Genomic DNA, 23,360 nt, shown 5'->3' with positions numbered 1-23,360 from the left:
AATTTGAGTATCATGTAGTAGCCTAAACCTATCGATGTGTTACATTGAACTGGGTGAATGGAATATGAATGACAGTCATCCATCATGCTGTAATAGAAATAAGGCCATGSTCAATTGTCCTGCCTCATCATAAACGGCACTGGCCGCCACTGGAATCGACCAATAGGAAGCTCTACAAAAAATGATGTATGTACATTTTAACTCTGAGGTTATAACAATCTGTTTCGTCACACAATACCCACACGCACATTACTGATGTTTTAGGAAGAGCTACCGACGCATGTACAGTTGGTGTATATAAAATACGCCGTGAGAGTGTTTGTGTACAAGCCACTGCAATGCCAGAATTGTAAAAAGTTTGKACACGTGTCAAGWGGGAACAGGCTGAATATGTTTGTGGCTGAATGCATTTTTTTGTTAAAGCGTTATAGAGTCGGAGCCTTCCCTGTTTCTAGTCCACACTCCAGTCCAGTTGGTGGCGGTAATGCACATTAAAGTTGGTTGTCAACCGCCACAAAAAAATCCACCAAAGAAGAAGAAGAAGAAGAAGCAGCAGCGACATACAGGGAGAGGTGCGAAATGGAGGGAGGAAGATAGATATCTGACTTTAGAAGACAATAGAGGCTGTAAAAACTATTGTTAAAAAAAAAAAAAAGTAGCTTACCTTCCACATCCGGGTGCAACTATCAAACATCAGATGAATTCACCGCCTAACAGTGGCTTTCAAAACAGGCTTAGGCTAAATCTTTTCGGGGAAAAAAAGCCACAAAGGAATAGGCCTAGTCATTCCAAATATAGCTAGCTYGTATTAACTTGAGCATCATTTTTCTTTAAAATATGGAAAGGCAGCGTTATGATTAGGCTATTTCAAAGCCATTTCATGACTATGTGAAAAACAAGGTAAGTTGACAGGGTCACTAGCTAAAGCAAACGAGTCATAAAACAGGATTGTTTACATTTTCTCCTGCATGAACATATGCTGAAGTCATTCTAGTCATTTCAGCCTAAATATTTCCCGCTACCAGTTTTACGCGTTTAACTTTTAGTCAATATAAAAATCTCAACATAGGTGTAAAGCAGTTGTCCRTATAGCGACCAACTCCTATTGTAGATCTACACAGCCTGCGTTGCGATGTGGAGTCACTTTTCCTAAATATGTCGGGCAACCAGTTTTACGGGTACTCTCTTGTACACAGCCTGGGTTTCGACATCACGGGGGATATTTATATATCGGGAAATGGTATTCCCCTTGAAATGCACTTGGCCTTACTCGCACTTCTGTAGCGCACGTTGACGGGACGGTTATAGGGTGTCATTGCCAGTGGAAGTCTTGTTACTCCTTGTAGCACCTTTACTCGGGGGAATAGCATTGCTTAGAAACTACGACAGTGGCTTGAGGGTAAGTACAGTATGCTTCTGTCAATGGTGTGCGATATGCTTGCCTTGTATCAATTGTCTGCCTGTCTATTGACCTATCAGTATCACACTTAAGTGATGCTACTGTCTTATGGACTTCTGTCAGTACAGTATCTACCCTCATAACCCAGTACTACAGTATACTGTACTCGGTGTCTACTGTAGAGATAATGTTGTATTGTTCAGTAGTTATTCGTGCTTTAGTTTGAAAAAGTATGCTATGTCTACTTTATCTTTAAACAGGTCAGCTGTTCAGATTTCTGTCTGACCACAATTTAGGCGATTCCACAATTTCTTATATTTCCTCAGTCATTGGCTATTTCAGACAGGTTCACTTGTGATCAACAACTACCTGACCCAGACACTTGAGGAGAGCTTGGCRAGGTTCCCCATGTTTCCTTTCATTTGTGGAGGAGGGTTGGGGTTTAGGGCTGTGGGGACATGTAGGGGGATCTGCTTGTGTCCMTGTATTTAGTTACAGACCATCAGCGATTTTGGCACAGAGCCAGATGGGGTCAAAGAGTTGTTTACAAGTATGATTGGTCGGCCCACTCCTGTTAGCTAAAGGTGAGGTTTGGTTCATTCAATCGATTTTCTTAAGGGCACTAGGAATGTTTCTCACCATTTTGAGGAATCAACACTTCTACATGGACATGTTATTCTTAGTAGGGAGTTGAGCAGAATTTGAGTTGTTCTACGATTGAGAACCTCAAAAAACAAGAAATACAGAAACACTTCAAGCAACTTTTAGGAATGCAGTTTGCCATAGTTGCACTTCCTCCTAAAATGCCTCTCACCAAATAAATCCTTGCATAAAATATGTCCCCTCCAGCTTTAGTAATGACAGGTAAACAGAAGGTCGGGGGTCATCTACTACACCCCTTCACCAAAGGATCTGATGACCACATGAGTGAGAGTGTGACTGGCCTATTTGTAAAGCAGTGGGGGAGTACATGAGATGTGGCTTTGGCTGACCCATGGACTGATTATGACCTTAACGTGATAACGCAACTAAATCAACAAATACTATGTAGGAATAGGCAAATAGTCCACTGTTTCAAGGCAGCCGGTGGTAAATACATGGGTCCTGGCCCGAGGTCAGATACTGCAGAAGCAAGTGATGACATACAGTCCAACATAATTGGTACCCTTGATAAAGATGAGCAAAAAGTACTGTATAAAATAACTAATTCAAATACTGAGCTATATTGTATGCTCRAATAGTAAAAAAACAAATACTTTTACACTAATACAATTGTTAAGTGAAATAGATTTTGTTTAACAAGTAATACAAATAATTCTCAACAAGATTGGTGTCAATTATTGGCACCCCTGTTTTCAATACTCCGGCACCCTCCCCTTGCGAGGATAACGGCACTGMGCCTTTTTCTRAAATGTTTTATGAGGTTGGAGAACACATTGCAAGGGATCTKAGACCATTCCTCTATACAGAATCTTTCCAGATTGTTTTGTCTGTGCTTATGGACTGCCTTCTTAAATTCAAACCACAGGTTTTCAATGGGGTTCAAGTCCAGAGACTGAGAAGGCCATTGCAAAATGTTGATGTTGTGATCAATTAACAATTTCTTTGTGGTTTTTGATTAGTGCTTGGAGTTATTGTCTTGCTGGAAAATCCACTTGCGGACAGTTTTCAGCTTCCTGGCAAAGGCAATCAGGTTTTTTTGCTAAAATGTCCTGGTACTTGGGAGAGTTCATGATGCCGTTGACCTTTTATCAAGGGCCCCAGGACCAGTGGAAGCAAAACAGCCCCATAACATCAAAGATCCACCACCATATTTTGCAGTAGGTGAGATTATTTTCTGCATATGCATCTTTCTTTTGACGCCAAACTCACCACTGGTGTGCATGGCAAAAGAGCTCTATGTTCATGTCATCTGACCAGAGCACCGGTGCCAATCCACRTACCAATGCTGTTTAGMAAACTCCAGGCGTTTACATTTGTTGGTTGCTCTCAATAAGGCTTTTTTTCTGGCAACCCTTAAAGAGCTTCTTGGCATGGAAGATTGTAGATTTGGGGATTTGGGTGACACGAAGACGTAACCAAGTTCGGTAATTCTCCAACTTTGGCCACTGGATTTTTCTTTGCCTCTCGAACCATCTTCCTCACTGCGTGGTGCAACTGACATTTTGCGCGCAAGGGAGGATGAAGAAAGCTTGCCTTGAATCACTGGGCATCTTGTTATGACATGCATTATCTGAATTATACCTACAGAGGAGTGGCTTTTATGGAGGAACTTGTGTGTGCAGAGCAGCACTATAATTAAAACGCGACTTACCTTTTTGTAATTAATGAATCCAATGTAAAATGTTTTTTTTTGTAATGCTTGTAACGTCCTCAGTAGGCTGCAGTAACCTATGCTTCAGCGGGGAGGTGCAGGTAGCCTACGCAAGCTACTGGTAAAGATTTCCAGCTAGCAAACTCACCACAAATGCTGGAATATGTTTCTSAGTGACAGAGTGAGGGCTTTGCTAGGTGATTTTAAAATGTTTTTTGGGGGACTGGAAAAAAATGCTTGGAACATAAAAAACATTATTAMCCGGTTCCAATGCTTTTAAAGTAACAGTTCTGCTCCTGAACAGTATAGATAGCTTTCATCTCGGGTTCAGCTTTCATTTTCGGTTCTGTTCCCTGAACCGGTTCCAGCGTTTTGATTTCCACACTGAGTTTGGAATAATACTGTGATATTGTGAAACTGATAACGAGCTTTTAGTGTAAGAGCTGTTTGAAAAGACTGCCTCAAATGTCAGCCTCTTTTGGCAGGATTTTGTTTTGGGCTGCTTGGTTACAGGCTATAAATTAGGTAATAGACCAGTAAGAGAGTTTCAAACCTCTCTGCCAATAACAGCTMWTTTAAAATGTTCCCCTCCCCACTTAGACCACKCCCAGACAGTCCTAGCAAAAGATGGCATGAGAAATTGCTCTTTGCTAAGAAGCCCCAGTATTTTTTATTTTTGCTTGATCATTTTTTACATTTAAAACAATCAGAGTAAGATACTTAATTGTTAACCAGAAATGTTTTGATGTAGAGATTAAAAATGGCTGCATTTGACCTTTTTTAAGCTGAAATKAATTTTAAAAAGTTGAAAATKAATGCAGATTTTATTTATAAGAATCTTTAGGGGTGCCAATAATTGACGTTTTGAGAGAGAAACTATTACATCTCTTTGAGTGAGTGTATTAGTATAAGATATCAGTTGATGTAGTCTGACTGACTGTGCTGTATGTTTTCATATCTCACGCTCCTATTTGACACTCTACTATGAACTCACACTCCCCTGTCTGTTTTTTCAATCTCTCTCAGTAACGAGTGATCATGGAGAGCTTCTCTCCGCTGGTCCTGTCCATCGCCGCCACCAGCTTTGTGACGTTCCAGTGTCTGTTCCACTTTGTCAGCCCCTGGATCTCTGCTCAGTTCTTTCCTGGGTACCACCGTCTCAGTCCCAGACACACCATAGAGTGGAACTCCAGGTACAGCATCTGATCATCTGAGAAATGATATGATTGACTATTCAGTCAAAGCTCCTATCAGAAGACCTATTGTATTATCATTTTCCCAGTTGAAGCATATTTCTGAGCGTAGACACTTTCAAATATCGTTGTCGAGAATTGTCCATATGCGTGGAATACCACCGCTGCCACCAAATGTTGCGTTTAAGGAAGTATGCTTTTCTGAGTATTTGTGTCTGTTTTTTGTTTTTTCTAGAACTGTGTCTACGTTGCACGCCTTGATAGTGGGGCTTTTTTGTCTCTACATATTACTTCATGATGATGCAGTCAATTATGACCCTGTCTGGTAAGAATCTCCCTGACTACTGAGTGATAAGTGTGCAATCCTTGGTAGAGTAGTCATATTTTGTATATTTGACACCAGACTTTCTTATCATATTTTCAACATGTGCTTTGTGCTATCTTGCCAATAGGGGAGATCCGTCACTGGTGAAAATAAATGTGGCCATAACCTGTGGCTACCTCCTATCAGGTGGGTCTCCACTTCAGACATGTCTAACCCTTGTATTACTTTGCATATTCCCATGGATTATGTTGACCCATACAGTGAGCTATCTCCCTTGTCTGTCTTGCAGATATGCTGCTCATATGTTACTATTGGCGGGCGATAGGGGACAAGTTTTTTGTAATCCACCACCTGGCAGCACTCTATGCTTACTACTATGTACTGGTGAGTTCCTTACTGACCCAGAGCAGAATGTGCAGGCAAGATGGGGAAGGGACATGGGCCAAGGGTGAACACCCATGTAGTTTGATGGGATGGGTTAGAGTGGATAACAAAAGTCTGGTCAGTGATGAAATAGTAGAGTTCCACTTTAGTCAGCATTATATTTGGAACACWTTGATTTACAGTGTTGGTACTGTGTAATTGACCTATAAGTACATTGCTACAAGTGTTATTACTCAGTTTTAATAATTGCAAAACGTGTTTTACTGCACTTACGAGAGTATTACCCAGTAATGGAACATTACAAATTGTTTCCCTCCCCTCTTTGGAAGGTACAGTGTAAGTGAGTAGTTACAGTTGTCAAGCACTTTTGATATGTTGCTTGTTCAATTGTATCTGTATCATATAAAAATCGCTACGGATAGAGTTTAAACTAGGTATTTGGCTGACAATTTGAGTTTTATTGAGGAAGGACACTTTGCACTGTCTTTTGTGCATGTATGAGTCAGAAGAAATATTTGGGAGCTAGTTGGACTGAAAATCATTGTTTTTGTTGCATTTATTGCATATCTTCATTTGACGTACCACCGAAAGCTAGACAACAGTGTAGGTAGGTAGGTAGGTAGGTAGGTAGGTATAGATGACGGTTCACTCTTGGTCCTGTCCTGTGTAGGTGTTCTGGGCCATCAGGTTCAGTGGCTGCTAAGACTAACGATGATGACAATTGGGACCATTTTTTGCATGGAATGTGATGGCTTGTAGTGCGGGTTTCCAGGACACATTCAGCCTAGTCCTGGACTAGAAAACATGCTCAATGGAGAGTCGCCATTGAAAGTGCTTTTTAGTCCCAGACTGGGCCTAATCTGTGTCCCAGTAAACCATCCTGTAGATGTTCTGTCTATAATGCATGAAGCCTTCCCTTCACTCAGTCTGTAATGGTGATAGGTGCATGCTGCCTTTTTTGTTGTTGTTTGTTTTGACCTTTCAACCCTACAACCTATACAACTATACAAAGAAAGGGACCTCTCATATATTTCCAAGTCACCACTGACTTATTTCAGTAAACTAGGTAATGTTAGAATGGATTGTAGAGTAAAGGTTCTGAAATTGATCATGACATTAACTTATCTGTCATCGACATAGGTAGTCCATACATCTTTTATTTTATCGGGAGTGTTTGTTCTCTTTTTCAATGTTGGGATGGGGTCTTTTTAATTGTGCCAGTTCTCACTAGTTGCACTTCTGTTTTGTGTAGGTATGTATTTTTTCTGTCTCTCCTCCACTAACATGTGTGATAGTGATGCACCGATATAACATTTTTGSCCRATACCGATATTTTCCTTGCCCAAAAAACGTTACGATAAGTGATATAMATTTTTTTTGCGGYCTTTTAAGCATTCTAGTACAGTTAAATAGTTAACACACACACATGGACGCAGCGGTCTAAAGCACTGCATCTCAGTGCAAGAGGCATCACTACAGTCCTGGTTCGAATCCAGGCTATCACATCCAGCCGTGATTGGGAGTCCCATAGGGCGGCGCACAATTGGCCCAGTGTAGTCCGGGGTAGGCCATCATTGTAAATAAGAATTTGTTCTTAACTGACTTGCCCAGTTAAATAACAGGTTACACACACGCACCACACTGAGCAAAAAGTTATTTTGTTGGCATTTACGTATGTCCTCATTACCAGAAACATAATCAAAACCTATTTCTTTCACTTACTTGCTGTGCTGTTTCGTTGTTCATTTGTTCAGTCATTTCATTCTCAACCAGGATTTCTATGGAACGCCGTTTGGGTCTYTGCGTGTCAAAAAATATACTATTTAACACGTCAAATAAGCTTGTTGACCAATCAGGACCTGAATATGACTGCATGTCACATAATAATTGAACGAGTTCATGGATTTTGTATGTAGTTATGAAATACGAGTGATATTGTAATATGTTACAACGATTCATCGATATATACGAATGCTGTGATGCTGATAAAGTTGTCTCGCACACCTACAGTGCTGGTCATAAAAATTWAAAAAAGCTATGGATGCAAACRATGTTCTTGCCCAAAAACATAGCAAAACGACAATCTGTTTCAGTAGCTATATTTAGCTAGCTAACTATATAACTAGGTGTCATCTAAAATAACCCTAATTTATAAGACAGTTCTTAYTTGATTAATGGTGGTCAGACCCATCTATGTGAAGCTAGCCACAATAAGGATTAGCCACAATAGTGGACTTTGCAGTTAGCCTTCAAAATAAAAGTATGTCATTGACAGTGATGCAAATTAATATAAATAGTAGAATTATGCCATAATTGAATAGATAATGCTAAACGAGGTTGGAATGTTGTTATATAAAATCAACAAAAGTCAATCAATCAATAAAATGTATTTATATTGTCCTTCTTACGTCAGCTTTTGTCACAAAGTGCTCTACAGAAACCTAGCTAAAACCCCAAACAGCAAGCAATGCAGGTGTAGAAGCACGGTGGCCAGGAAAAACTTCCTAGAAAGGCCGGAACTTAGGAAGAAACCTAGAGAGGAACCAGGCTATGAGGGGTGGCCAGTCCTTCTGGCTGCGCCGGATGGAGATTATAACAGAACATGGCCAAGATGTTCATAGATGACCAGCAGGGTCYAATAATAATAATCACAGTGGTTGTAGAGGGTGCAACAGGTCAGCACCTCAGGAGTAAATGTCAGTTGGCTTTTCATAGCCGATCATTCCGAGTATCTCTACTGCTCCTGCTGTCTCTAGAGAGTTGAAAACCGCAGGTCTGGGACAAGGTAGCACGTCTGGTGATCAGGTCAGGGTTCCATAGCCGCAGGCAGAACAGTTGAAACTGGAGCAGCAGCATGACCAGGTGGACTGGGGACAGCAAGGAGTCATCAGGCCAGGTAGTCCTGAGGTATGGTCCTAGGGGTCAGGTACTCTGAGATAAGACAGAATAAATACCCCAGATATAACAGACTGACCCTAGCACCCCGACACATAAACTATTGCAGCATAAATACTGGAGGCTGAGATAGGAGGGGTCGGGAGACACTGTGGCACCGTCCGACGATACCCCCGGACAGGGCCAAATAGACAGGATATACCCACCCACTTTGCAAAAGCACAGCCCCCACACCACTAGAGGAATATCTTCAACCACCAACTTACTAACCTGAGACAAGGCCGAGTATAGCCCACGAAGATCTCCCCCATGACACGAACCCAAGGGGGGGCGCCAACCCGGACAGGAAGATCATGTCAGTAACTCAACCCACTCAAGTGACGCACCCCTCCTAGGGACGGCATGGAAGAGCACCAGTAAGCCAGTGACTCAGCCCCTGTAATAGGGTTAGAGGCAGAGAATCCCAGTGGAGATAGGGGAACCGTCCAGGAAGAGACAGCAAGGGCGGTTCGTTGCTCCAGTGCCTTTCCGTTCACCTTCACMCTCCTGGGCCAGACTACACTCAATCATATGACCTACTGAAGAGATGAGTCTTCAATAAAGACTTAAAGGTCAAGACCGAGTCTGAGTCTCTCACATGGGTAGGCAGACCAGTCTATAAAAATGGAGCTCTACAGGAGAAAGCCCTGCCTCCAGCTGTTTGCTTAGATGTTCTAGGGACAATTAGGGGGCCTGCGTCTTGTGACCGTAGCGTACATATAGGTATGTACGGCAGGACCAAATCAGAAGGTAGTAGGTTAGCAGTAAAACCTTGAAATCAGCCCTAGTCTTACCAGGAAGCCAGTGTTGAGAGGCTAGCACTGGAGTAATATGATACTTTTTTTTGTTAATTTGACAAAATTCTATTGAAATCACACTGGATGTATTATTCTTTTTTAGTATTGCATTGGGGGCATTCTTATTTCTCTGTACAGCCTTACCTATGGATTGTGGATCAATGACATGGGATATCAGTCTACTCAGTGACACCCAGAGAACATTAGCATCGTGGCTCATATTGCGGGACTCTGAAACAACTGTGAATTGAGCCACATTTATTGTCAACCTATGTGTAYTGAACAATATTCCAGAGGAAAAACAATACTGGGTGGATGTTTTGGAGTCAGATAACTCTGAGGAGGACGTTGGGAAAAAAATCTCTTGTGTATTGAGTAGACTGTTACCCTATTTCATTGATCCCCAATCCTTAGATAATGCTGTACAGTGCAATATGAATGTCAATACACACAATATGCTGACTGGGGAGGTGAWTTGTCACAGTCCCGCGATAAGAGCTGCAACGCTAATATTTACGTAAACTCTTCACAGTTGTGTTCTGTGGGTGTCASCGAGTAGACTGATACCSCATTTCATTGCTTCACATTCCAACCTTCTTTAACATTATCTAGTCTAAATATGGCATGATTCCACCAATTGTAACTGGCATCACTTTCAAAGGGGTACTTTTATTTTGAAGGCAAACCACAAATTCCACTATTGTGCCTAATCCTTATTGTGGCTAGCTTCAACAACACATAACCCAGTCCGGTCGAGCCTCACTAGCCAGATGAAGCTAGCTGGCTGCTTATAACGTTAGCTTTGGGCAACAGGGTTAAGTAGCTGGCTAGCTATTTATTTTCATGAACTGAAGTTCAATTTCAATAGGCGAACAACTGGGTACCTAGCTAATACTTACTCACAAGGATTCCTAAATCATTGCTAAGAATAGTGAAAATGACTGCAGTTTCTATTGGTCATTGTTGTCAGGCTGGTTGTATTGGTGCTAGCTAGGTWCCAAGCTAAAGCTAGCTAGCTACCCCATAAGTTGTGGTYGAACAAATAATGCTTTATTACCAACGCGCTATTGTAAACACATCGTTTGTGGCCGGTGTTTGCTTGTTTGCAGACTTTTTTTGTACAGCTTTGACAGTGCTACTGATAGTATTGGTGGCGCTTGGCTTGCACGTGCATATTCAAAACACACAACATTCTCTAATAGAACTGTGTTATTTTACGTGTCGAATTTAAAGCTTATTAAACGCATCAAGTAGTGTTATTGTCATATAGTGTTATTTGACGTGTATATTTTTTGACACGCAAAGACCCAAATGGCATTCCATAGTATGTCGTGAAGCTAATAGCAGTGACGCTATTACYGTTTAACTCYGGTAGGGCAGCAACTGAACAATAGCGTACTTGGTAACGTTAGTGTGTACCGGTGCTCGACCAGTCGCGAAAGCCAACGTCACCCAAGACAGAGAACGGTTGATTGTCAAGGGCAATTAATTCCATTATCTTGGCGTTAATGGATTTCRCCTTTGAGTTGTYTCACTGTAATTTTCTTACTCTTTCAAATGACTGCTCGACTTGTTGACTGCTCGATCCACACAGCAGACATTGTGGGCTAGGTTAGGAATGATGTGTTGCAGGTGTAGTACAAMATTTTACGTGGCGTCATTAYATCATGTACCTACGTTATATAGTTATGCACATCAGCTTTGACATTTCRTTTTCACATCGGCGTTAAACTAGACATTGGGTCGATACTGATGCATTTTTTTTAGCTAATATCGGCCGATTCCAATATRTTCACTGACATATCGTGCATCCCTAATGTGTGATCAATTAACCTAGTCTTGTGTCTCTAACATGCTAACTATACAGTCCATGCAAAAAATGGCCTAAACAAAGAACAGGCCGGTATCAATTGGCTAGGTACAGAAGGGGCCCCTTCCTATCTTGTCTGTAGTGGATTCTGTTGTGGTACATTGAGCACATGTTGCCTAAWAACAGTATGGACTTACCAGTACTTAGAGGTATGAGCATGCACTGCTGGAATGTTCACCACCACTTTTTGTACACATTTTGAAAATGTCTGTGACCCAAGTTTATTAACTGTGTCATAACCCCAGTAAGTGCACCTCAATTTTTCCTTTTTAGAGATTGTACAGTAAGTTTACGATCATGATTTATCCTGAACTCAAATATTATTGAGTGTACTTCTCTTGCCATTATTTTCTTTGCACTTTGTTCTTTCTCTTTTAGAGCATAGGAATGTTGCCTTATTTTGCTAACTTCCGTCTGGTCGCAGAGCTTTCCACTCCTTGTGTGAATCAGCGGTAGGTAACTTCAATGCCAAATAGACTCATGCACGTGCGCAAACTCGCACGCACAACATTACCTGGGAAGTAGAGGGAACCTTGTAAAGTAACCATTTGGTGCCCTGAATGTATTTGCAGAAGGGTTTTTGTCGTTGGTAGTAGTGCATTTAACCATTTCAKAAACCGTATTGACTGTTAATGTGTAACTACTTATAGTAAGTCAGACCAGACACACCCAGCCAAAAGCTTGTATCTGACAGCATTATTAGAGACCCATGTTTCATACTTAAACACATTTGAGTCCCATTTCTAATTGTATACTATTATCCTGATTTGAATCCAAGAAAGACAAAATACAGATGCAATGTTAAAGAATTGTACTTAAAATCTTTCAAGTGCTGGGTATATGTGCCTTCAKAAAGTGTTCACACCCCTTGACTTATTCCACAGTTTGTTGTGTTCATTTAATTTTTTATCAATTTTTAATTAAAACAAAAAAACACCCATATACACACAATACCCCATAATAAAGTCAAAACATATTTTTAGAAATGTTTGCAAATTTATTGAAAATGAAATACAGAAATCTCATTTACATAAGTATTCACAAAAATGTCTAAATATGTATTCACTTTGTCATTAGGGTTTTGTGTGTATATGGGTGATGGGGGGGGGGAAGGGGGAGAAATCTATTTTAATCCATTTAGAATTCCGGCTGTAACCCACAAAATGTGGAATAAGTCAAGACGTAGTACAATGACTTTTGCCATGTCCCCTCCCATCATGGTGGAGGATTGTAGCGTAGTGATACACATTTTACATAGGGCTGGCCATTGAATACTGGGGACTCTTTCTGAAGGCACTGTATATATGTGTAATGTAGGGGACCTTTCTGGAACAATGCCAGTTGATATCCATGACTCCATTACAAAGTGAGTTCATCTTCAACTCTTATCTCACTCTGTCACCATCCATAACTGTCCTAACTGTATCTATCTTTCAGCTGGTTCTTTGAAGTGCTTGGTTACCCAAAAAGATCATTACCAAATATGGTCAACGGCATTGCCATGACGGCATCCTTCTTCCTGGTGAGGATAGCGGTCATGCCACTGTACTACAGCCGGATGTATGCCGTGTACGGAACGGAACCCTTCTACCGGGTGACCTTTAGTGGCCGCTGTGCCTGGATGGGCCCCAGTTTCTGTCTAGACATTATGAACGTGATGTGGATGCATAAAATGGCCCGTGGCTGCATTGGTGTCCTGCGTTCTCCTGGAAAGGTGAATGTGGAAAAGCTGCAGAATGGGAAAGTGCACTGAGGGATTGAAAAAGGCAATGGTGTTATTTTATTATATGTCTGCTTCAAATGGTTCATGGACATTTTTGGATCAAATGGTTCATGGACTGGAAATGTCATGAGAGTCCCTATTATCCCATGACCAGCCCTAGGTAAATTGCGTACCACTACACTTATCTGCCTAGAATACTTACAATTAAACACGCGCTAAAGTCCTCCACCATGATGGGAGGGGACATCGTAAAAGCCATTGGACTATCTCTCCTCTTGGTCATTACAGATAGAGAGTAAGTGAATGGACGGTGTGACATCATGGATGGAAACAGACAGACAAATACTCTTGTCTGCTGGACCCTTTGTTTCTAAATTGTTTATGTCCACCCAAAGGTGTCTTGTGCATATTGCCAAAATGATATGAACTGACATGGATGAGAATGGAAGAGGAGCTCACATTTTTCTAATGTTTATGAAGCTGTAAAGATGGCTCTTGCACAAATATCATGAGAGATATATATATGAACAAAAATAACCTAATTACTTACCTAATTACTCATTAAATCTGTGTTTTCACCAGCATTAGAATGTAAAAGATGTATATTAATCAGACTCCTACTGAAGTCTCTCTGCTCAGGAGCCTGCTCATGTTTGGAACATACAGTAGGCCTAGGAATTATCAGTCATGTTCATAAATTATCAGGGTAGCTTAAGACAAACCATAGCAAACATGCCAGATTGTGTCATTTTATCTCTAGAAGTGACCTTACTAAGTGATTTATGATAACAGCCATGAAAGTGCACTTATGTCTAACCGACACACACACAGTAGAACTTCACACGAGCAACTTTGCAGAGTTAACAAATGATTGATAATACTTCATTATTAACTGTTGAAACAGAGCTTCATAATGTGAAATCCCTGTTTGTTTTCTGGATGAGAATATGTTATTTATTGTGACATTTACAGCCATGGTAGTTTTAATATTTCTTTTTTTTTTAACGCATTTTATTAATGTACTCTTCTTTGAGTAAGTGATAACTAAATGTCAATAGCTGCTTTAAATAGTCTTCAGTTGTCAGCAGACAACACGTGTTTGCTTGTGTCTGCTGTTGAGATGTCCTGCTCTCGTGTGGAGACAATGCGGGACTGCAAACATTGTATTCTCCATTTTGTCAAGACTGAACGTACTCAAAGGGAGGGTACAGTGGGCAAGGCGCATTGAGCAATATTCATAAACAAATGATTGATGTTAACCTTGGTTTGGTGTAATTTGGTCATCACATTGTTTTGTCTATACTTATGGCTGCTTTGCCCACCATTATTACCTCTGTCTGTTGTTAAAAAYGTGCTATTATGCATGCGTGTATTTTTTGGGGAATTTGAATTACATTAAATACTTTGATTCACTCACAATCATTTAAAAAAGTTATCCAGAAAACATACATGTTTATTTACTGTAGGGGATGGCATGTTTTTCTCATTGGGAGAATCTCAATTGCATATTCTCTCCTTCTCAAAACCCATTTGAGTAGAAGGTCAGAGGGGTGGGACCTCTGGCTTTCTCATCCAATGGGTTTTGAGAAGGAGGCGATGAGAATGCAATTGAGATATATTTTGGGGCGGAAGGTAGCTTAGTGGTTAGAGGGTTGGACCAGTAACCGAAAGGTTGGTGGAACGAATTCCTGAGCTGACAAGGTAAAAATCTGTTGTTCTGCCCCTGAACAAGGCCGTTAACCCACTGTTCCTAGGCCGTCATTGTAAATAAGAATTTGTTCTTAACTGACTTGACTAGTTAAATAAAAAAKAAATACATTCCCTATATGATCCCATTTCTTTTGAAACCGGAATGCGGATTTTCAGTCGGGGTCGGTAATGACATAATTTGAAAGACCTCTACCAAACCAAAGTAGACAAACATGTAACCGCAGGGTTTACTGTCTCTGATGTAACGACAAGGGAAACTATTTCGCGCCACTTTGATACCAAATCATAGAGAAGGATAGAGATCTCTAGTGCCCAAAATGCCATATATGCATGGGCATAAATGTGACTTGCTTCAGGAAACTAGGCATATGTTGCACGTCACTACKTCACAGGAGAGGCATTTGAACGTTCTTTTTTTAATCAAAATGCTTTCTTTGGCAGAAATGCCTTCTGGAACATGTGAACTTTCATGTGCCTTAATAACAAATGTGTATGCCATCTGTAAGTATGAATAMTTTTTTWAAATTACAWGCCTAGTTGCTTTAGCCACGGAAAAAGACAGGAATCTTCCCACTAGCCATTATTGGCTGAGATAATTAATGGGCTGGACATACCGAAAGATGAGTTCACCATGTAGCACCTTCTGTTTATAACATGAGCTGCTTGGTAGATAATTCTTTCTACTGCAGCTATTTTGAAAGATATCATGGAGAACTGTAAAAGGGTTTCTCTGGATTACATCTTCAAACTTAAGGCAACCCTGGCATCTGTGACAAAGCGGGAGAAAGATCTGATGATTCTTAAGGCATTGCACACRGTCMGTGTGAACCAGAGTGACTTGACACAATGAGCCAAGCAAGCTGTAYAAACAAAACAGAAATGACACAGGACGTCTTATTTAATGAAAGGGGTCGCAGTCTGTCGTGAAGTGTTCATCCATGTATACGGGTAAGAGTCTAGCTACAGTTTCAGATATTATACGTGTCTAATTTTGTCAGAAAGCTATGACAACCGGTTTGTATTGCCCGTACTCTTTGGATTGGGATGACTGCTACTATAGCTACATGTCTAAACAAAATACTCCCAAGTTAAAGCGTACTGTCAGCTAGCTAGCAAACATTAGCTGGCTGGCTCACTAGCTAACGTTATGTTTATAATTTGTGTAGTAATATTATTAGTATCTCAGATATGGCCTAATGTTAGCTAGCTAACTAACATTTAACCTAGTTGGGTAGCTTTAACTTGTTATGGCTGCATCCCTTGTTCTCAATTTCCGCCTGAAGACATACCCTAATCTAACTGCCTGTAGCTCAGCCCCAGAGGCAACGATATGCATATTCTTGGTATCATTTGAATGGAAACATTCTGAAGTTTGTGGAAATGTTAATTGAATGTAGGAGAATATAACACAGTAGATCTTGTGGAAGAAAAGAGAAAGAAAGAGCATACGTTTTGTTTTTTATTGTTGTAGCATCATTTTCACATGTACTAGAATAGCCACACAGTCAGGATGCTGGATATAWTTTTGATGGATAACACAAGAGGGCAACTGTAGGTGTGCAAAGTTTCAGACTGATAACTTCAGGAATGGGTGAGCTACATGACATTTAGCATGAAGTCACCCAGGTGTCCCACACAAGTTGCCCAAATGTACCCAAGTGGCCGAATTGGTGAAATGACCTATAACTATATACAACAGTGCAAATAACTATATACAACATATCAAAAAGCAATTCTAACACAATTTTTTTAATTAAAATGTTTTAAAAAATATTAGAAAAAATAAATAAATAAAAAACGGGGTAGACCCTTTGGAAGTCCTCTACACAATATTTTGCTGCCTGTGCCATGTCCCATAGCAGTCTCTTTCTGATGTAAAGCAGAGGCAAACTGAACAAGTGGTGCAGGTGATGGGGGACTTCATGCGACACAGAACACAACGACGACTCCATGCTTTGCCCTTTTGGCCCTAAAGGCACAGTCATGCCTGCAGTAATGAACTGTGGCATATGAACACATATGTGTGTGTTTGCTGTTCTACTCCATTCCATTTGAATAAAAAATGGAAAATATATATATCTGACATACACATACACACACACCCACACAAACAAACCACACACACACACAGGTTATGGGTCGTACACATACATACACACAGACACACTATAGCCAATGTGTACTTTACACATTTCATCACACATTTCATTGCAAATTGCAACAATATATATATTTAAAAATATATATATATTTATATTTCATAAAACGGCATTAGCACTTACCAGTCCAGAAGTACGTCCTGTCCTTGCAGAAACAGCTCCAAGTTTGAATCATAACTGTGTTCACTCAAAGATTCCTCAAACAAAAAATCTGTCTCACTTTCCCGATCAATCTCTTCTATAATCTGGTGCAAATCTGTATACTTAGACTTGGACTTTGCTTTTCCTGATTTATTCGCCATGATGTCTTCAATGAAATTGTTGAAAAAACACTTTCCAAAATACTACTTTCCAAAACACTGCTGTGCGTAACAAGCGTGACTGCAACTAGTCTGTTGGTCAATGGCGAGAAGGAAGTTGGTTACGCGTGYGTTTACAAACAAGGGATGGTGGTCCAACCCATAACCATCACATACTGGCGTTTACCTCAGCTCATTGGCTATCTACCCRGCTAGATTTCAAGAAGATCAGTGGTCATTGGGCAGAAATACAGTCAATCAACGAAGCTTCGCTAATATTATTGGTGCGCAATGAAGTCATTGCTCATTGTCTTCAAATCAGTTCACTTCGGTCAATACTCCCCGCAAAACAAACAATCACGTTTGGCTGTGTTGCAAACATCCATAGGATTGCAATGAAACCAACTATGATTAGATAAACGATTGTTTAGTGTGTGTAATTACGTCGAATGCTCCGTAAAAAGTTGATAGAGATGGAATTCACGACACAAACGGTTTACAAAATGTTTCGTTTTAGGTTATAAAAATGGATTTTATCAAAGAAAACGGCACTTCATTTGATCACTGGGACCCTCAGGAAGAGAAATAAGAGCAAGATATCAGAATGTAAGTCATAATTTTACCTTCAGATGTGAATGTGTCAAAACTGTCATGGCGGAAAATGTTTGTTGTTGTTGATCGCTCTTCTCAAACAAAAGCATGGCATTTGTTCTCTGTAATAGCTATTTTAAATCGGAAAACGTAGTTTGWTTACCAAGATTCTAATCTTTTGAAGGATGTAAGACACTTGCATTTTCAAAAATGTTTAATGTTACGACGTTGTATTTTTAGTTAGTCACTCTGAAATTTCCCCGGATGTTGATCCCTGTACGGGGATCGCAGCCATAAGAGGTAACTAGCTATGACAATCGGTTTGTATTGCTAGTACTCTATGGGTTGGGTTTATAATTCATTGTTTAGCTAGCTAGCTAACGTAAACTCACCCCATTCCGTACAAATGTGCGCAACCGCAACATTCATACGAGGCTACAAAGAAAACTAATGGGACTGTAGCGACTGTGTTGACTTCAAAATCTGGGGTGTGAACTACGTTTCTATTCAAGCGTTGATCGACATGGTAATGGCTCTATAGTATTGTAGAAAAGTTGAAAAATCAGATCCTCCATTACATCGTGACGTGTCATTTCGTAACGTACAGCACGCATAAAGCAACTATTTCTGTCTTACAATCTCTCTCCACCAGGTGTAGCACTTTTCTCATCGTTTAAAAACAAGAAATGGACAGTGACGGGGGTAAGGGGGATACCTAGTCATTTTATGCGTCATCATTGCATGCGATCATCATTCTCAAAGCCTCTGTTTACTTCTAAGATCACTTTAGCACCGCCCTAAAAACCGGATTCAAATTCGACACAAACCTTCAAATAGGTATGTAATGACACATTATATAAACTCTTTATAGTGTTTTATTACATTTTAGAGGCGATAAGGTGATAAGTTGGACAGATCGAGTGAAAAAAAGCTATTTTCCCACACAACATCTCCATCTCACTATCACGCATTAGTTTCGCTTCCCCACCCGCCATTTTTTTAAAGACCCGACGGAGCTCATTGCCTTGTTGAATCATGCAGAAACGGGCAGCGTGGGGGTCATGTAATTGATTCTGTTGGAAAGGGGAGAAATTGTGCTTTACAATGGTATTGACATTACAGTTGATCTGGAAGTATTACGTTTTTGGGGCACTAAAATAAGGTCAATTGTACGGACCAAGGCGTTGTACAAAAGTGAGTGAGTTTACGTTACATGTCTAAACAAAAGACTCCACTTCGCCAGATGATTACATGACCCATCAAGTTATCCAGGAGTGTCTGACGGTGATTACGTATAATAATGTGAAAATATTTGTATCTGGAATTTGTCTTTCAGTAGAACACGCCTGACTGTCCTCCACCAGTCATACARGGAGAATGGTCTAATGCCTCCCATCAAAAAGMGAGCTGGCCCATGCAAGCACAGGTTACACCTGAAGCATGAGGACTTGCAGCAAGTTGTGAACTTCAACAACTATGCAAAGGATAATGCAATAGTATTACCAGAACACARACACTTTGGTGGAAAGCTGCTGCCATCTCATGTGACAAAAGCAGCAGTGTGTTATCTCTACAGGGTATAGATGACAACACTTGGTATGTAAAGCATAAACAACCATCTTTTGATTATTTAATTTACCTCCAACATGATTGGCACTTATTGATCTCACATGATTTGTGTATTTTTCAGAGGTATGTGTACTGAGGCTGTCTTCCTTCGGGAATCTGTGGAGAGATTGCTGGTGTGGTTAAGGACAGAACTGTGACGGGTCAACATCCCACAGCTGGTTGGACTGAATCGAGGTGGTCAGTCACAAATGTAGTCAATTGGATGGGACTTCCAACTTCATTTGTTGATCCCTCTTGGTGACCCTGTTTGAGTCAAGAAGAAGACAATTGACTACTTCAAAATTGAGATTGCCTCAATTGCGCTATACATGCTGTCACAAACACTATAATGGTATAGATACAGCTCGCTGTGTAGTCACGTGSGCCGTGCGTCAAACAGGCTATTGGCGGACTGCTGTGAGCAAGGTAGCCAACTGTTTATATTTATTACAGTAAACCATAATAAAATTGTTTTAGATGATTGACTTAAAGGAATAGACAACTATTTCACATAGCCAGCTGTTTCTAAACGAACGTCAAACCGGCTTGTGTRCTGATGGGATGGGAGTCCTAACTCTGTCACAAGAGATCCATATAGCACGTTGGGGGCGATGAAACAGGAAGCCCACTCATTTTCATGAAGGAAGCGTAGTGGGCGGGGGACCGTTGGGCGACGCTAGCATTGGGGAGGGAGCGTGAACTTTTGTCACATACTCTGCAACATCGCGTTGCTATTGAATAATTGAAGCTCACTAGTTTGCAGCCCCTACTGGATTAGCTGTTGATATCTAGCWCTACCTAGCCTGCTTGCTATTACCAACATGAGGGCAAATCAAGCTTTGCTATTCGGGTCTCCCTGTGGGGGTCTGTTGGCATGCCCCAGGGATTTATTTTACTACTGTGAGGTCACTTCTGCTGATTTATTTAAAGGACAATCTACTCCAAAATGCATGAACRTTAAATKATGTTCTCTTCCTTTGAATCGAGGACAGTTTAATTTTATCTCMTGATCTCAATTTCATCACCAGCCAATTCTATGTTAACCCCCAAAATGATTTAGCTAGTGTAACATTACTGTAKCTTAGCTAACAATTATTACACATATCTATTAATAGGGTTGGCTTCCAGGATTACAAGATGGTTAGCTAGTTACCTTGGAGGTTTCTCAGATGATTTGATAAGAATCTGAGGAAGATATGTAATTTGATGCCACTTGTCACTCTGATCTTAAAAGCTTGTTTCAGCAGACATTAAAGAATACAAAATATATAGGGGAAACACTGAGCTGAATCAGGTTGATACTGTTTGTAGCCAATAAATCATACAACTAGTCCGACGTTAAGTGTTACAGCTTGCGGACAGCCGTTGATACGATGCTGCTAATCAGAACATTTTTGACCAACCTTTACTTACCGATTTAAATTTTGATCCATTCGGAAGACACCGTTGTTTTATAAATGTGTGGCTAGTTGCAAGTGGTACACCCCAAAAATATTTGGAATATTCTACTATTTGCAGCGTACGAGGTGGTCTTAGCTGCCGTATTTCTCGCATTTCCAAACATCTTTGCAGGAACTAGTMATTTCTAAGCGCCAGGGCCGCGGCCACATGAAGAAGAGGACACAGTGTGACCCTGACAGTACGACTCTGTTGATTACGGCTAAACAGCAGTTTATGCACAACCTCAGATACAAGCTTACAAGCTTTAGCTCTGCCACGGAGGGTCAGTTTACAAGGCTATTGTTGTTGATGGTGTTTGCATTTGTCTATCCGTTCTCTGTTGTCTGTTTTATAGGCTGTCTTTGTCCCTTGYGAGACAAAGCTACTTATAGGTCCTACCCCTAGCACCATCAGTTGTTAAACCGTGCATAAACTCAGCATCTGATTCAAGTTTCCACTTTCAGGGGTGAATGCTTTTGATTGTACAAAATAGGTTCCACCATCGACACACTGTATGACATCAGTACTTTCATTTGTTTGTTGTAATGTATTTTGGCCTGTCCTCTCAGGCGCAATAGCACCACCACCAGAATTCCCTATGCACAAGGGGTCCGCCCCGTCCCAAGTCGAGACCACAACCTCCCAGCAGCTCCAGCAGCAGGATCAGCACATCAGAACCGGGTCTATGAGTTTGTGGAGTGCCCCATGAAGGCAGAAGACAGAGAAATGTGTGTCTGACATTGATATGGCAAACATGATACGCAAAGCAGATAAATGTGTTTTAGATGCGCAGTGTATCGTTCTTATTACTGTATAATTACACTACTTGTTACTCCTACAAGTATAATAATATTGGCATTTGGTGTACTTCCTCTTTTTTATACAGGAAGTTGTTGGCTAATGGCTAAAATGTATTTAAAACCAGTCAGTTACAAGATAGGAGCTACTACAGCAATAAATACAGAATTGTTACGTGATATGCAATGCTTCCATACACCGTTACAGCGGTGGTAATGAAAAGTCAGACAGCTAATTTTCAACAAACCTTTACATGGCGATACTTCCTTAGTTCTCAACTTGGAAGGCAGCGGTGTCTCTCCCTTCGCATGTTGCAGGTGGAACGTTGGAATTTATAAAATGTTCCGTTATTAAATTAAATACATTTTTGCTTTATGAAGTAATCCAATAATGCATAGGCCGCCATTTTGTCTATTTCGAATCCTCTCATTGATCAAGACAGGTGGGGTGTCCAGCCCAAAGTGCTGMATGYCATGAGCGTGACACAGAAATTAAGCATGGCTTTGAATGACATACACCTGATGTAACTGGAAATTCTGTAGGCTACATCGCATCTGGATAAWGAGAAATAACATAAAACGATGCGACGTAGCCTACAGAGTTTACAGTTACATCAGGTGTATGTCATTCAAAGCAATGCTTAATTTCTGTGTCACGCTCATGACATGCAGCACTTTGGGCTGGACAACCAGCAGCACGCCCTAGGTCAGCCCTTTGATCTGTCAGTGTCCCAGATCCCCTGGGCGGTACGGGTCAGAACTGGGTCTACCCCTCGGGAACAGATGTTCTGTAATGCCATGGTGAGGAAAGGGTGAGTGGACCAATCACAACACTGCTAGAGGAGGAAACGGGTTTTAGTGCACCATGTAAATGGGTATAGCCAKGCTCGTGTTTATTTGGCACTGAAAATGGACTGAAACAGGGAGGACTTATGAACACAACTCTTTTTTTGTTTTGTTTTCCTTTGCAAAACGTTTTCCGTTGCAATGAACACAATCAATGTACTTTTAACTGAAACTTCAAATAACCTTTGAATGACCAGTACTTGTCATGATATGTGTGCCATGCCAGATATGTGAAATGTATTTTATTGATTTCTTTCTAGGGACTGTCCCTATGGACCATCCCTGTTATGGTTAGTGGTGGAAAAAGTACYCAATTGTCATACTTGTAAGTAAAGATACCTTAATAGACAATGACTCAAGTGAAAGTCACCCAGTAAAATACTACTTGCGCAAAAGTCTAAAAGTATTTTAGACAATGACTCAAGTGAAAGTCACCCAGTAAAATACTACTTGCGCAAAAGTCTAAAAGTATTTTGTTTTTATATATTTTATTTAACTAGGCAAGTTAGTTAAGAACAAATTCTTATTTACAATGACGGCCTATCCTGGCCAACMCCTAAMCCGGACGATGCTGGGCAAATTGTGCGCCGCCCTATGAAACTCCAAATCACGGCTGGTTGTGATACAGCCTGGAATCGAACCAGGGTCTGTAGTGACACCTCTAGCACTGAGATGCAGTGCCTTAAACTGCTGCGCCCATCAAGAGCCCCCGGTTTTAAATATGCTTAAGTATCAAAAGTAAAAAATGTTTCACATTCCTTGCATAAGAACGATTTTCTTGTTTTTTTTATCAAAGGATAGCCAGGGGCACACTCCAACACTGACATTATTTCCAAACGAAGCATTTGTGTTAACTGAGTYCGCCAGATCAGAGGCAGGGATGACCAGGGATGTTCACTTGATAAGTGTGAATTGGACCATTTGTCCTGCTAAGCATTCGAAGTGTAACAAGTACTTTAAAAAATATATAT

General features: G+C 40.7%; 1 protein-coding gene across 6 annotated transcripts; it reads left to right on the top strand.

Annotated features, from left to right (window-relative positions):
- The first annotated feature begins 529 nt into the window (after positions 1 to 529).
- Positions 530 to 14,764, top strand: LOC111956548 (TLC domain-containing protein 4-B-like). Of its 6 annotated transcripts, XM_070436749.1 has the most exons (8): positions 542 to 900; positions 3,022 to 3,223; positions 4,740 to 4,906; positions 5,142 to 5,231; positions 5,359 to 5,417; positions 5,521 to 5,615; positions 11,595 to 11,668; positions 12,654 to 14,764. In XM_070436749.1, exons 3-8 carry the CDS (start codon positions 4,752 to 4,754, stop codon positions 12,967 to 12,969), a joined length of 789 nt encoding a protein of 262 aa, XP_070292850.1. In that variant the 5' UTR covers positions 542 to 900; positions 3,022 to 3,223; positions 4,740 to 4,751; the 3' UTR covers positions 12,970 to 14,764. The 6 variants fall into 6 exon arrangements, with proteins under 6 accessions (XP_023832793.1, XP_070292850.1, XP_023832792.1 ...); XM_023977025.2 differs by lacking the exon at positions 3,022 to 3,223 and having other exon boundaries at positions 530 to 572; XM_023977024.2 differs by lacking the exon at positions 3,022 to 3,223 and having other exon boundaries at positions 543 to 900.
- The last annotated feature ends 8,596 nt before the right edge of the window (positions 14,765 to 23,360 follow it).

The sequence above is a fragment of the Salvelinus sp. IW2-2015 genome, linkage group LG32 (assembly GCF_002910315.2).
Source record: "Salvelinus sp. IW2-2015 linkage group LG32, ASM291031v2, whole genome shotgun sequence".
In the NCBI taxonomy this organism is placed as follows: Eukaryota; Metazoa; Chordata; class Actinopteri; order Salmoniformes; family Salmonidae; genus Salvelinus; species Salvelinus sp. IW2-2015.
Note: the sequence above shows the minus strand (reverse complement) of the source record. Positions and strands in the feature narration are given on the sequence as shown.

Bases quoted from the DNA above. Each gene is read 5' to 3' on its own strand.
- LOC111956548 (XM_023977025.2), top strand. From the start codon at position 4,752: ATGGAGAGCTTCTCTCCGCTGGTCCTGTCCATCGCCGCCACCAGCTTT. The intron at 4,907-5,141 runs GTACAGCATCTG...TGTTTTTTCTAG, and splicing joins ACCATAGAGTGGAACTCCAG to AACTGTGTCTACGTTGCACG. The intron at 11,669-12,653 runs GTAGGTAACTTC...TCTATCTTTCAG, and splicing joins ACTCCTTGTGTGAATCAGCG to CTGGTTCTTTGAAGTGCTTG.